General features: G+C 43.5%; 1 protein-coding gene across 2 annotated transcripts; it reads right to left on the bottom strand.

Annotated features, from left to right (window-relative positions):
• Positions 1–1,960: 1,960 nt before the first annotated feature.
• LOC137429845 (mitochondrial coenzyme A diphosphatase NUDT8) lies at positions 1,961–13,895 on the bottom strand. 2 transcript variants are annotated; one of them, XR_013623811.1, is made up of 5 exons: positions 13,272–13,895; positions 13,049–13,181; positions 11,494–11,574; positions 4,684–4,773; positions 2,234–2,369 (listed from the first exon to the last, which is right to left on the bottom strand). XR_013623811.1 is itself a non-coding variant. In XM_068120145.2 (4 exons), the coding sequence occupies exons 1-4, from the start codon at positions 13,706–13,708 to the stop codon at positions 2,118–2,120; spliced, it is 903 nt and encodes a 300-aa protein (XP_067976246.2). In that variant the 5' UTR covers positions 13,709–13,895; the 3' UTR covers positions 1,961–2,117. The 2 variants fall into 2 exon arrangements, 1 of the variants encoding a protein (XP_067976246.2); XM_068120145.2 differs by lacking the exon at positions 4,684–4,773 and having other exon boundaries at positions 1,961–2,369.
• Positions 13,896–14,455: the final 560 nt, after the last annotated feature.

Below are 14,455 nucleotides of genomic sequence, written 5' to 3' on the forward strand. Positions count from 1 at the left end.
CACACAGGGGAAAATAAAATGAAATAAAATGGCCTTTTCGTGCACTTAGCTTGTCCAAATGAGTTATTTTGCAAAGGTGATGGTGATGGTCCAGTCCAAGCATTGAACTCACCGGTGGTGATTTGCAGGTGCCTGCAATATAAAAATGACTCATTCAACCAGTTTGAACAGAGAAAAGGAGTCATTTTGCTGTTTTGTGTCACCGTGTGTACCACAATGAGCATGGAGACAAGAAAGAAAACCAGAGAATTGTCTGAGGATGTCAGACACAAGATTGTAGCCAAGCATGGAATTGGACAATCTCAAGGCTATAAGACCATCTCCAGAGACCTTGATGTTCCTGTGTCCACCGTATGCAATGTTATCAGGAAGTTTAAAGCCCATGGCATTGTAGCCAAACTCCCTGGATGTGGCCGCAAGAGAAAACCTGATCGAAGATTGCAGCGAAGGATTGTTCGAATGATGGAGAAAGCACCTCGATCAACTGCCAAACAAATTCAAGCTGACCTTCAGATTCAAGGTACGACAGTTTCAACTTGCACCATCCGTCACCAACTCAATGAAAGGGGGTTCTATGGTAGGAGACCCAGGAGGACCCTACTGCTGAGAGAGAGACATAAGAAAGCCTGACTGGAATTTTCCAATGGCATGGAAATTATTGTGCAATGGCATGCAAGTTCTTATACCAGGGGAGGTGCCTTTCACAGAGCTGTATGACACAGTTTGGCTTTGCAAAAGCTAGTGAAGCAATTACGTTGCATTCCATCTGATCTTGCCGAGAGAGGAAGAAGATGAGATAACATGTTAGAATAATGATGACCCTACCACCTTCAGGAAGACAAGCATTACTAAGATGATGCGTAAGCCCAAGAATGAGGTCAGAAAATGACACATCCACGTGCCGGTGATCATCACCTTATTGGATGAAGAGAGGTTTGGTCAGCCATTTGGTTGGTTGGTTGCACGACCATGGGACAAGTTGGTTGTTTCTCCGGGTGTGGACTGTTAGAGACTGTTTTCGTTCACAGTTCGAGGAGCCACATTGCTGTATGGTTCATGGTGTAGAATCCGGTCATATATTAGTCCTTATCCTGCTTCAGTTTGTGATATTGGTACAGCCTGTGCTGGGTTCGTCCTTTGGCTAGTGCACAGGCTAGCAGCACAGCTGTACAAGTAGTCGCCTGAGTGGAACGGGGGTTGCACAGAAATTGTCTTGCCCCTGTCTAAGCATTTTCTTTTGGTATTGTCTTCAGGCTTCTATGACCAACAGTTCCCACATACATGATACATGCTCCAAGAACTGTGAGAGTGAACCTTTCACTGTCTCTCCTCTCTCTATCTGCCTGATTGTATGACTTCGAGACACAACTAATGCTCTGGACCTATTGTTCCAGTAACACCAGCCTGGTTAAACTTCTAAAATCCGTGCTCACTGCACACCTCAACGTCTCCGATCTTTGGAACCACCTTTCAGAGGATGTTCTGTGTCACTCTTCCCTCCTTGACTTCAAGCAAACAATGCACCGCCGTCTCTTGTTGTCCCCAATTCTGACCCATGATCTATATTACCTCCATTACCCTTTCCTTACACAACCATTTTATTTCCAGGTTTCAGTGTTTCCTCCCTCCTACATCTCTTCTTTTCCTGATCATTAGTTCCGTTGATGTTTGTACCACTGTCAGTTCCACCTTGCTCTTCCATGAGCTTCGTTCCTGTAAAGAAAAACAAAACATGTATATTTGTGGAGCTCTTCCCAGGCTTGATGTACTTTTGTAGAATATGTATAGCTACAGTCCGTTAACCAACCTTCTGTTTCATTGCACATCTTTTGTTTAATTCCAAACTGATCATATGAAATATTATTTGAATCATCACAATGAAACTTTATTCAAGTTGATTCAACTTAATCTCATAAATTAGCCACAATGAAATAATCTCTAAATAAATAGCACAGTAACATCAGAGGATGCTTAAATTTATTTCATTATGAACATCACAAATTATTTAAGAGATGTGACAATTCATATCTGTGAAACAGCAAAAAGCAAATGCTTTTTACAATGCAACCATTCTTCCACCTTCATTACCCTTTCCTTCAACTCCCCATCCCTACTTGTCACTTCTTCGTCATCACAGTCCATGGTCTCCCCCGCTTTCTCTGGCCCCATATGGGACAATAGGCCTTTGGAAGCAGTAAGCATAGTGTTTGATGCAGAACAATACCTGTGAAGCCCCAGACCCGTTGACCTGGGCCACCATTAAATATAGGTAAAGTAAAAGCAAAACGCCCATGACGCCTAAAATGTGTGTACCGCTGGTTTTGTGGAGAGCACACTTGACTGAGAGCAAGTGCAAAAGCTTGTTCCACCTGTCCAGGGGAGAAAATGATGGAGAATGAGGAACTCCTTTTCATACAAACATATGCATTTGTCAGAGCACATCAATCTGCCTTTTTTGTTATGTGTCTCCTTCTTCTTTCATATACAGCACAAGGCAGTAGAAGGCACAAGGTAGCATCATTGAATGAGGGCATGGCTGTGCAGCTGATGCAATGCCGTCTGTAGGTCAGGGCAGGAAGTTGGAATTAGCTCATGGTGCCGGCGATAGCTCACATACTCTTTGCGAACGACACCGTAGGATATTTAACGTCCACCAATTAATGCCAGAGATGGGTCGCCCATTTAAGATCCATCCGAGGGATGGCACACACATTGATTAATCACCTTTCCTGTGAAATACCGGGATGACAGTTTATAGCTGGGTCGGGATTCAAACCCAGGTTAAACAGCTTAGAAGTGTGTGTGTCCCTCTAGGCCATCCTGCCAGCCCGTTCTGTAAATGATCTGTTGCTACAACTATGATGCACAGGATAACAATTTCACTTCCATTTGAATTTCACTTTCAAATTTCACTTCCATTTTAAACAGCTGCTCACCACCATCTCTCATCTTCCCCCATCCAAAACCTTGATCTTTTCTACCCCCGTTAAAACACCCCAAATCCACCTCTTTAAATCCCCAACTTATTTCCTGAAATTCCTACAAGTGTTCATTTGCTTTATACCATGTACCCCTCCCTCCTCCCCCAGCCCTCCCCCTTCCACAGATCTCCCGATTTCCCTGCTCTCAAATGTTGTACTTGTGTGCTTCCCCCTCTTGTCTCCTAGTCCCTTCATTGCATCTTTTACGTGTCTCTGCATATTTTCATGTTCAGTGTTAGCTCTTACACGAGCCTCGATTCTGTATACAAAAAAATAAAATAAAAAAGTTTCGGGAAAACAACCAAAGTTGACAGGTGCAGTTAAAATACTTTCTTTCCTTCACATAAAAAAAGGATTCCTCTTCTTTCATATGCAGCACGAGGGTGCAGGTAGCATCATTTGGTGCGGGCACAGATGTGCCACTGATGCAGTGCCCCCTGTAAGTCAGAGCACAAATATGGAATTTGGCCAGAGTGCTGGCAATAGCTCGCCTACTCATCGCGAAGTACACCGTGGGATCTGTACCGTCCATGTATTAATCTCGGCAGAAGGGGACGCCCAGGTTAACGTCTATCTGAGTGAGGGATGACACATACAATGATGCCTAGACCTGTGTGCGAAACACCAGGATGCCAGTTTATAGCTTGATCAATATTCGAACCAGGGCTAGTCAGTTTAAAGACGAGTGTGATAAATGAGGTCAAAGGTTATGGAAAGAAATGAAAATAAATAAAACACGTGTTATCATGTCTGTAACAATATACTGTGATTGGACATTCACAAACACAATAACTCATGCACTGGATAATGCATCTAATTTGCCGCTTGATAAAACTTTAGTCATGCAGTGTGAAATCCTTCAACGGTCATGGCCATTCCTCAATACAATGGAAAATAATGCAGCTAAACCAACAAGTCCCAGCTTGATGAAACCAAAGGACTATGGGCAGGTTAATGCAGACATGTTCAAAATCGAAACTGTTGGCCATTTATTGGTGCATTGTAATACAAAGATAGGCCCTAATGGAATTCGAGCATAAAACAGCAAAGTGAGCACGTAAGGTAATCATGATGGTGAGCAAGCTGAAGACTTACGAAACTTTCAATCCTGACGAATCTCACACTCTCACTCTCTTTCTGAAAGGAAATTCTGGCAAACCCTCCCATCTACTTTCTTAACAATCCTCTTGAGAAGGTTTGGTCATTGAAACTCCTGGGTCTCACCATCAGCCATAATATTTCTTGGGCAAACCACATTTCAAAGTTCGCCTCCAAAGCCAGCTGCCGACTGGGCATCCTCCGTCATACAAAGTCCTTTCTTGGCCCACCTGAACTTATATCCACCTACAAGGCTTTCATCTACAGTTTGTTGGAATGCTGCACTCCCATCTGGGCTGACTCCCCTTTCTCGCATCTTGCTTAGCTCGACACTGTGGAAACCAAGGCCTTCAAGATCTCTCGGCCTTCAAAACCAAGGCCTTCAAGATCTCTCGGCATGAAGCTAGCTAGGTCTATGGGCCTATCACTTCGACATTGCAGACAGGTTGGTGGTCTCTCTATGTACTACCACCTCCTTTCTGGTCTTGCACCCTGCACCCTCTGCTCCTTCCGTGCTTTGAACCCCCAGGTTTCTGCAGGGCTCACACAGTCCACCATCAATCCCATTTTGGTGACATTGCCAAAATCAAGACTCTCTGCTCACCTCCTCATTTGTTCCTCTTTATTCCCCGCCTGTGGAATAAACTTCCATGTCCTCTTCAATCTCATTCTTCCCTCCAGGTCTTCAAGACATCTGTTCACCAACATCTCAGATCATCCCCAATCCAAAACCATGATCTTTTATACGCCCGTTATTCCGACTCCAACACCTCCTGCTTCCAATTTTACAGTTTTCCATCCTTGGAGTTTCCTTTTGTATCCAAATTTCCCACCCCAAGCATGTGCTTTGCGTCCTGTTTTATGTCTGTTATGTCCTGATCCGTTTAGTGTACTAGCTCTTCCACGAGCCTCAACGATACAGTGCATTCAGAAAGTATTCAGACCCCTTCACTTTTTTCACATTTTGTTATGTTGCAGCCTTGTGCTGAAATCGTTTAAATTCATTTTTCCCTCATCAATCTACAGACTTGGCATTTAATATGGAATATTTATTTTGTGGGGGTGAACTTACTTTTCAAGTTGTCTTGGAACCAAAAGTTCATTGGAATTATGTTGAAATTATTCTAGATTTTGTTAATGTGACCTTTAAAAGAAACAAAAACCACATTTGACATTTCGAAACAAATAAATTGATCCTTGAAAGTGATGTAAACTGATATCGAACTCAATTCATGGACCGTACTGTTAAACTTCTGAACGTTTTCCAGAAGTATCTCTTTATTTTGCACATTAGCCAAAATTTTTTTTTAACAAAAACAAAAGTTAAATTACGACTGGGATTACGGACAGTAAAATTACAGTTCAGTACTTCGTGTAACCCCCACGAGCATTCAGGAGAGCATGTACACGTTGAGGCATGCTGTTCACGAGATTTGCCAAGGTTTGGACAGGAATCGCTTGCCATGCAGTGACAATAGCCTGCTGCAATTCACGCACAGAGGTCGGCTGCTGGTCCAAGTGGTCGATTTGACGTGTTAATTCTGCCCACAAGTTCTCTATCGGATTCATATCCGGGGACATGGCAGGCCACTCCATATGCTCTACACCAGCAAGAAAGTGTTGGATCATGCGAGCACGATGAGGCCGTGCATTGTCATCTTGGAAGACAAAGTTTTCTCGAAAGGCTGCACGAGCAAATGGAAGCAAGGTTTCTTCCAGAATGGCCCTGTACTTGAAATGGTTCAGGTTTCCATTCAGAACAACCAGGTCAGTTTTGCCCCCTGCATGAAAAGCAGCCCAAACGGTCACCCCACCACCTCCAGCTTGGACTCTTGGCACTATACAATCTTTGTTGTAGGCTTCATGCACTTGTCTGCGCACTCGGACGCGGCCATCTTGACGATAGACCAGAAATCTGGACTCGTCACTGAAGATCACGTGATTCCAGTGTCCTGGCTGCCATTGACGGTGCTCTCTGGCCCACTACAATCGGCGCTGGCGGTGTTGTCTGGTCAGGTGTGGCTTTCTCAGGGGACGCCTGGCACGATAGCCTGCTTGAACCAGTCGTTGGTTGACTAGCCTTCTGGATACAGGCACATTTGTCAGTTGCTGCTGACAAATGACTTGGTACGGCCATTGTGGACTAACCGGTGCAGCTGGCGATCATCCCTCCTTGTGGTTCTGCGGGGACGTCCTGGCCTCGGTATTGGAGTAAGGACACCCCTCTGAGCATTTCGTTTCAGGATCTTTGACACCTGACCTTGAGTGATGCCATACTGCCGAGCAATAGCACACTGCTTCATGCCGTAATTTCGTAAAGCCACCACTCCATGACAAACAGCATTGTCGAGTTGACGGACCATCTCCAGAGGAAGCGGCAATAACTTTTGGAGACGTGCAGCAGTTGTTTTCCACTAATACAGAACGCAACAACCCTTGTATACCTGACTGTGAAGCCAATCATCAAATGCACCTGTCCGTACATTTTGCCACGCCACCTATGATATAATCCTGTTGTTGACTTCTTGCTGCGACAGACAATCAGTGACATGGTTCTTTTAACAAATAAATCACCAAAGTGTAAAAGAAACTCACCAGATTGATATACTGAGTTAAGAAAGTAAACCCAAGTCAATAAAAAAAAAAATCCATATTAAATGCCAAGTCTGTACAATCAATATCCCATAATGACAAAGAGAAAACAGGATTTTCGAAAGTTTTGCAAATTTATTTAAAAAATAAACAACTGAAATATCACATTTACATAAGTATTCATACCCTTTGCTCTGACACTTGAAATTTAGCTCAGGTTTCTACCATTTCTCTTGATCATCTTTGAGATGTTTCTACACCTTGATTGGAGTCCACCTGTGGTAAATTCAATTGATTGGACATGATTGGGACATGATTGGGACATGATTGGGAAAGGCACACACCTGTCTATATAAGGTCTTTTTTTGTATGCTGAATCGAGGCTCGTGAAAGAGCTAACATTTACTTCACAAACAAATCAACCAGACAAACAAAATATATAAAAAGACGGAGCGGAAGACAAGATGGGGAGAGAAGGGGAAACACACAAACACAACATTTGAGAGCAGGGAGATGTGTGGGAGGGAAAGGGCTTGGGGGGAGGAGGCGTGGGAAGGGGGGGGGGGGTGGGGTGGGAGAAGTATAAAACACAATACAAGGACACCAAGGACTTCCAGGACAGAAGTTGGTATTTCAAAAAAGTGGAATTGGGGTGAAATTAGCGGGGGTAGAAAAGATCAAGGTTTTTGGATGGGGGAAGATAAGAGATGGTGGTGAACAGCTGTTTTAAAGACCTGGAGGGTGGAGTGGGATTGAAGAGAGTGAGGGAGTTTGTTCCAGAGGTGGGAGAAAAGAGGAATGAAGGAGTGAAGATGAGCAGAGAGTCTTGATTTTGGCAGTTTAACCATAAAAGAGTTGCAGGCAGATCTTGTGCAACCTGTAGGAATATTTGCGGGACAGAGCCCAGAGAGAGCTGGGGGGGGGGGGGGGGGGCAAGGCCAGAGAGGAGTCGGTAGAAGACGGAAAGACCACCAACCTGCCTGCGGTGAGTGAGTGAGAGGCCCTTGGAGTTAGCTTCATCGCGGGAGATTCCAATGATCTGAATGCTTTGGTTTCAACAGCGTGAAGACGAGCTAGGTGTGAGGCAGGAGCACCAGCGCAGAGGGGAGAGCAGTATTCCATTGAGCTGCGGATGAAAGCCTTGTATATGGTGAGGAGCTCAGGTGTGCCAAGGAAGGACTTCGCACGACGGAGGATGAGATGCCCAGTCGGCGACTGGCTTTGGAGGCCAGATTTGAAATGTGGTTTTCCCAAGAAAGATCATGGCAGATAGTGAGACCCAAAAGCTTGAGTGACAGAACTTCTTGGAGAGGATTATTCAGAAAGTGGATGGGAGGGTTGTCCAGTCGGTCTTTTCGGAGAGACATCGTAAGAGTGTGAGATTTGTCAGGATTGAAAGACATGTTCCACTTGTTTGCCCAGTCTGTGATTTTGTCCAGGTCTGCAGAGAGTGAGGAGGCTGCAGACTGCCGATCTGAGGGATGAAGAATGGAGCGACAGAGAGTAGAGTCATCAGCAAAGAGATAGAGAGGATTTTCAAGAGAGTCAGAGAGATCATTGATGAAGACCAAAAAATTTATAGTTTTCTCACAGCTGACAATGCATATCAGAGCAAAAACCAAGCCATGAGGTTGAAGGAATTGCCTGCAGATCTCAGAGACAGGATTGTGTCGAGGCACAGACCTGGGAAAGCCTGAAAAGACACATGGAAGCCCACAGAATCTTGTTTCTCACAGTCTGAGAGTCCTTTAGGTGCTTTTTTGCAAACTCCAAGCAGGCTTTCATGTGTCTTTCACTGAAGAGAGGCTTCCGTCTGGCCACTCGGCCATAAATCCCAGATCGGTGGAGTGATGCAGTGATGGTTGTCCTTCTGGAAGGTTCTCCCATCTCCACACAGGATCTCTGGAGCTCAGCCAGAGTGACCATCAGGTTCTTGGTCACCTCTCTTACCAAGGCCCTTCTTCTCCGATTGCTCAGTTTGGCCAGGCGGCCAGCTCTAGGAAGAGTCCTGGTTGTTCCAAACTTCCTCCATTTAAGAATTATGGAGGCCACTGTGCTCTGGGGAACCTTCAATGCAGCAGAAAAATTTTTTTTTGAAGGCTTCCCCAAATCTGTGCCTCGACACAATCCTGTCTCTGAGCTCTGCAGGCAGTTCCTTCGACCTCATGGCTTGGTTTTTGCTCTGATATGCATTGTCAGCTGTGAGACCTTATATAGACAGGTGTGTGCCTTTCCCAATCATGTCCAATCAATTGAATTTACCACAGATGGACTCCAATCAAGGTGTAGAAACATCTCAAAGATGATCAAGAGAAATGGGAGGCACCTGAGCTAAATTTCAAGTGTCATCGCAAAGGGTATGAATACTTATGTAAATGTGATATTTCAGTTTTTTTTTTTTTAATGAATTTGCAAAACTTTTTAAAATCCTGTTTTCTCTTTGTCATTATGGGGTATCGAGTGTAGATTGATGAGGGAAAAAATGAATTTAAACGATTTCAGCATAAGGTTGCAACATAACAAAATGTGAAAAAAGTGAAGGGGTCTGAATACTTTCTGCATGCACTGTATATACAAAAAAGTTGTACAAATCCACAATTCAAACTTTACACCACTGCAGTAGACTGACAAAGTTCTGACTTAGGAGCATTAAAGTGGTGTCCGGAACCATCTTACACTCTCCATGTCAGGATTGCTGGTCTTACTTTCTGTCTCACTCAAACTATAGCTACCAGGCTAGCTTTAATCTCTCTTTCTTGCAAACAAATATTACACACTTTTCTTCTCTTTTATTTAAGACCTCTCCTCGATGAGGACTATGTATTCCGTGACTGGACCCTTCAACATAAAAAAAAAAGAAAGAAAAAATAAACATATGTCACCCACAGGGTGAACCGTATCTTGCCATTTGACCTTGACCTTAATAATTTCGTATGGTGAATAGTATGTCTTCATGACCAACGCACATGAAATATTGAAAGATTTTGATGAGAACTGAGGAAATAATTTTTTCATGAAAATTCCGTTTTTTCGTCATGACGTCATCAAATGACGTCATAGCGTCAAACTGTTTACAGATCTGGGAAGCACTCATCAAGGGCATTCATATGAGGTATTACTCGATATGGTACCTACGATTTCAAAATTTGACCTTGGGGTCAATAATTTTCGACCTCCAGCGCTAACCATGAAGGTCAAGGCCGATCGCCACCAAAAACTAATCAGCTGAGCGCCGGACCATATACTAGATTCCCATGAAGTTTGGAGACGATCCGATCAAAGTTACTCAAAAAATTAGTGTTTCGTCGACCTCCATGATTGGCCGCAAAGTGACCTTGACCTTTGACCTTGACCTTCATAATTTTGTGTGCTAAAGGGTATCTCTAAAAGACTCTGATATGCGAACTTACAAGAGTTTCCAAAGGGAACTGTGCTCTACAGAGTGACCTAAACAATGCGAACTAAAGCAATACAATATACATGAAAAGTGCAGTTTTTTCGTCATAACGCCGTCAAATGACGTCACATTGTCAAACTAGTTATATGTTTGGAAAGCACTCAACAAGGACTTCAATTTGAGGTACTACTCGATATGGTAACTGAAACTTGAAAATTTTACCTTTTGGTCAAAATTGAATGACCTTCAAAATGACCTTGAAGGTCAAGGCCGATCGACACCAAAAACTAATCAGCTGAGCGCCATACCACACCCTATATACCCACCAAGTTTGGAGATCATAAGATCAAAGTTACTCAAAAAATAAGGGTTTCGTAATTTGACCTTGGGGTCAATAATTTTCGACCTCCAGCGCTAACCATGAAGGTCAAGGCCGATCGCCACCAAAAACTAATCAGCTGAGCGCCGGACCATATACTAGATTCCCATGAAGTTTGGAGACGATCCGATCAAAGTTACTCAAAAAATAAGGGTTTCGTTGACCTCCATGATTGACCGCAAAGTGACCTTGACCTTTGACCTTGACCTTCAAAATTTTGTGTGCTGAAGGGTATCTCTATAGGACTCTGATATGCGAAGTTACAGGAGTTTCCAATAATAACTGTGGTCTACAGAGTGATCTAAACTTGAAAAAGTTTACCTTTTGGTCAAAATTGAATGACCTTCAAAATGACCTTGAAGGTCAAGGCCGATCGACACCAAAAACTAATCAACTGAGCGCCATACCACACCCTATATACCCACCAAGTTTGGAGATCATAAGATCAAAGTTACTCAAAAAATAAGGGTTTCGTAATTTGACCTTGGGGTCAATAATTTTCGACCTCCAGCGCTAACCATGAAGGTCAAGGCCGATCGCCACCAAAAACTAATCAGCTGAGCGCCGGACCATATACTAGATTCCCATGAAGTTTGGAGACGATCCGATCAAAGTTACTCAAAAAATAAGGGTTTCGTTGACCTCCATGATTGACCGCAAAGTGACCTTGACCTTTGACCTTGACCTTCAAAATTTTGTGTGCTGAAGGGTATCTCTATAGGACTCTGATATGCGAAGTTACAGGAGTTTCCAATAATAACTGTGGTCTACAGAGTGATCTAAACGTGAAAAAAAAATGATTAACCACAAACAAAAAAACAAAAAAACAAAAAAACAAACAAACAAACAAACATACAAGCTGACTGATACATCTAGCAAAAACTTCGTTTTGGCAAGATAAAAAAGAAAAAAACGGATTTTGGAAAAGGTGCACTACAAGAAAGATAAGCTAATATGAAAAGGAAGAGAGATAATGTTAGAAAGTTTGGCAAAGGTGAAAATTAAGACTTTACTTCTAACGAAGATAAAAGTAACGTCATACAGACCTCATCTGGGCAAGGACGCAGAGAGTCGATGTTCACTTCTCCAACAAACCCAATGACAGGTCTCACCAGCTTTTTGCTCGACTAAGAGGCCATTGTGGAAGATGGAAAGGGCAAAACAATTATTGGTTAAACAAAAGTAAATGAGAATGAGGTGTGATGCAAGTGCTAGCAGACTTAACTGGGCATTGCTTTTACAAAATACAGAAAGGAAGACGTGTAAATTCCTTTGAGATGGGAAACTATTGGAGGTTTGCTTAGTTACACAACTCCGAAGACATGACCTGGTCCGAGGTATAAAAATAAGACAAAGACAGTCAGGATGTATTTATCGGACCCGAAATGGACACCATGAATAAAAGCCGTGGAACGTAATGGGTGCATCAACTGCATTAAAGAAAAAAAAATTGTGAAAGTTTGCCAATTGCTGCAGTGGCTTGGAGGCCAAGGGACGGTCATGACATGTGACCCTGGATCTGTGGCTTATCAAAAGCAAATAATATCGTGCATATCCTTGAATTTTTTAAAATGAGATTTCACTATTGAGAGATAGGGCTAAAAAGTATATGTAGCACGATATTTTAAAAAAGTTATGGATGGATTCAAGGCAAAACTTGGTGAATAGGTCGTGTGTGTGACAAGGACAAATTGATTCGATTTTGGTGACGATCCGGATGCGTGAATTTTTTAAAATTCTTCAAGTGAATCTTCACTTGTAAGCCTGGTGTTGGCTTACCGGTTAGGATGCCGGCTTGGGATCCTCGGATCCTGGGTTCGAATCCCGGTCGATCGCTGAATTAACGCCAGGGGGGTTGACTCAGCCTGTCATCCTTCCGAGGTCGGCAAATTGAGTACCAGCTTGCTGGGATGAATGATCACGGTGTATACCCCGGTTTAGAATAGGTACACCGTATCCCTGCGCATCGCAAGAGGCGACTCAGGGTTGGCGCCAGGAAGGGCATCTGGCCGTAAAAACATTGCCTCAAACAGGGAACCATAATTGTCATGGGGCCCGCAAGGCTAACCCCCGCTCCAGCGGGGAAAATGGCCTTAAAACGATCATTCATTCATTCATTCAAGTGAATCTTCACCATTGAGAGAGAGGGAAAAAAAAAAAATCTTCACCATTGAGAGACACAGCCAATAATGATATATAGCACAATATCTCAAAAGGTTGTTGACGGGTTATGAGAAAACTTGGTGGATGAGTTAGGTAGGTGACAAGAACAAGCCAATTCGATTTTGGTTCATTTCCGGATGCACATCCAGCCTCAGTGGGAAACGAAACATAAACTGTTCAGCCTGGTAAGGGTATGCCCTCTACCGAGTGCCGTTCTAGTTCTCTTGGCATTTTGTTGGAACTTGGAATCACCTGTTGAGTTCCGTTTTCTCATTCTTCCAACCACAGTCATACTGCTGTTCCATGGGTCTTTATATGATGCGGTGAGTGCCGTAAGATTAAATTGGGTTCGGTTTGCTTTGATCTTAACTAAATGTATACCTCAGGGGAAGATACTTTGGTACACGTGAGAGTATTGCCAAATAACTACGCCCTAACCCCAGAATGGAGGGCAGGGAGCAAGCCCCAGATGTTAGTCCGAGGCACATCGATTCCCAGCTCTTCACGTGTCTCCCGAAGTGCTGTGTGCACCGAATCAGCATCACTGGAATCTCGCATACCTCCAGGGAAGCTGTGAGAAATAAGAGAGAGAAAATAAGTGAGAGTGAGAAGAAATAAAACTGGTACAGAAAATAGAATATTGTATTAGAAAACACCCAACCTTATCTGGCCCTGGTGGGATCCGAGAAGCTTGTGAGAACCTATTGTAAGAAGCACAGATGGCTGACCCTCCACGCAACAGAGTGGCACGAGCACTGCAGCGTCAGCCACTCGCTGTTCGGCTTCCTCTTTGTGCCTCCTAAGCTCCAGCACACAACGCTGTTGGTTGTCCAGACCAAAACATGTTGCAATGGATCCCACCGAAGAAAGCTCCATACTACAAAATGGTCGGCTGGCGGAGCAAAGTTTTTGTAGAGTGGCCTTGGGTGCCCTTAATCCGAGCATTCTCATCCAAGGACCTGGCACTTTTAGGTCACCTATATTGTACGAGAAATGGTGAGGTGAAGTCGAAGAGGTTTTATTCTCCCTGGCAGCATCTCTTTTGAGTACACCTGCAAATGAAAACAAACCGATATAATTTAGACAAACTAGAAACATTGCATCATGATTTAGAAAGGATATCGAAAATGAAGATTTTTCGATAAATCTGAGATGCACAACATAATATCACAAAATCATCATCATCATCCACTTTTAGAGGCCATTTTCCCCACGGAGCATGGGTTGGCCTTTTTCGGGCACAGTGGTCCCCTTTCTGAAGCAATGTTTTATGGCCGGATGCTCTTCCTGCTGCCCCTGCTGCCAACCCTGTTAGTGCCTGTTGTGACACACAGGGAATTACCAGTGAACTGGTACTCAATTTGCCGACCTCGGAAGGATGACGGGCTGAGTCAACCCCCCTGGTGTCAATTCAGCGATCGACCGGGATTCGAACCCAGGATCCTAGGTATCCTAAGCCGGCATCCTAACCGCTAAACCAACACCAGGCTGTAATATCAAAAAATAAAGAAATTATATTCGGTTTAAATTGCGAAGACAGTATTCATACTATTTACATGAAATGCATAAATTTAAACCAAGTAGAGGAAACCCATTTGTAAGTAAGAAACCCAACAAACAAAATAAAGCAAAAGGGAAAACATTGGCATAACAAACGGATGTAGTATAAGACAAGGAGTGTATATTGGAGGAGAGAAAGGAAAACAGAGACTCAGTGGATGTACAGAGTGAGTCAGTCATAAGTCCCAAGCCACGGTTTTAGCTGATTATACAAGATTTGTTTATACCAGTGGTTCTCAAACATTTTTAGACTACCGCCCCCTTCTGCATTCTTGGACCGGCCCA

This window comes from Myxine glutinosa, chromosome 6 (genome assembly GCF_964187855.1).
Source record: "Myxine glutinosa chromosome 6, kmMyxGlut1.1, whole genome shotgun sequence".
NCBI classification, from domain to species: Eukaryota; Metazoa; Chordata; class Myxini; order Myxiniformes; family Myxinidae; genus Myxine; species Myxine glutinosa.

Coding starts and splice junctions, on each gene's coding strand:
- LOC137429845 (XM_068120145.2), bottom strand. CDS start 13,708: ATGTTTCTAGTTTGTCTAAATTATATCGGTTTGTTTTCATTTGCAGGT. Junction 11,575..13,048: donor TCCCTGCCCTCCATTCTGGG/GTTAGGGCGTAG, acceptor ATGGCCTCTTAG/TCGAGCAAAAAGCTGGTGAG. Junction 2,370..11,493: donor TGCGTCCTTGCCCAGATGAG/GTCTGTATGACG, acceptor TCCCCTGGACAG/GTGGAACAAGCTTTTGCACT.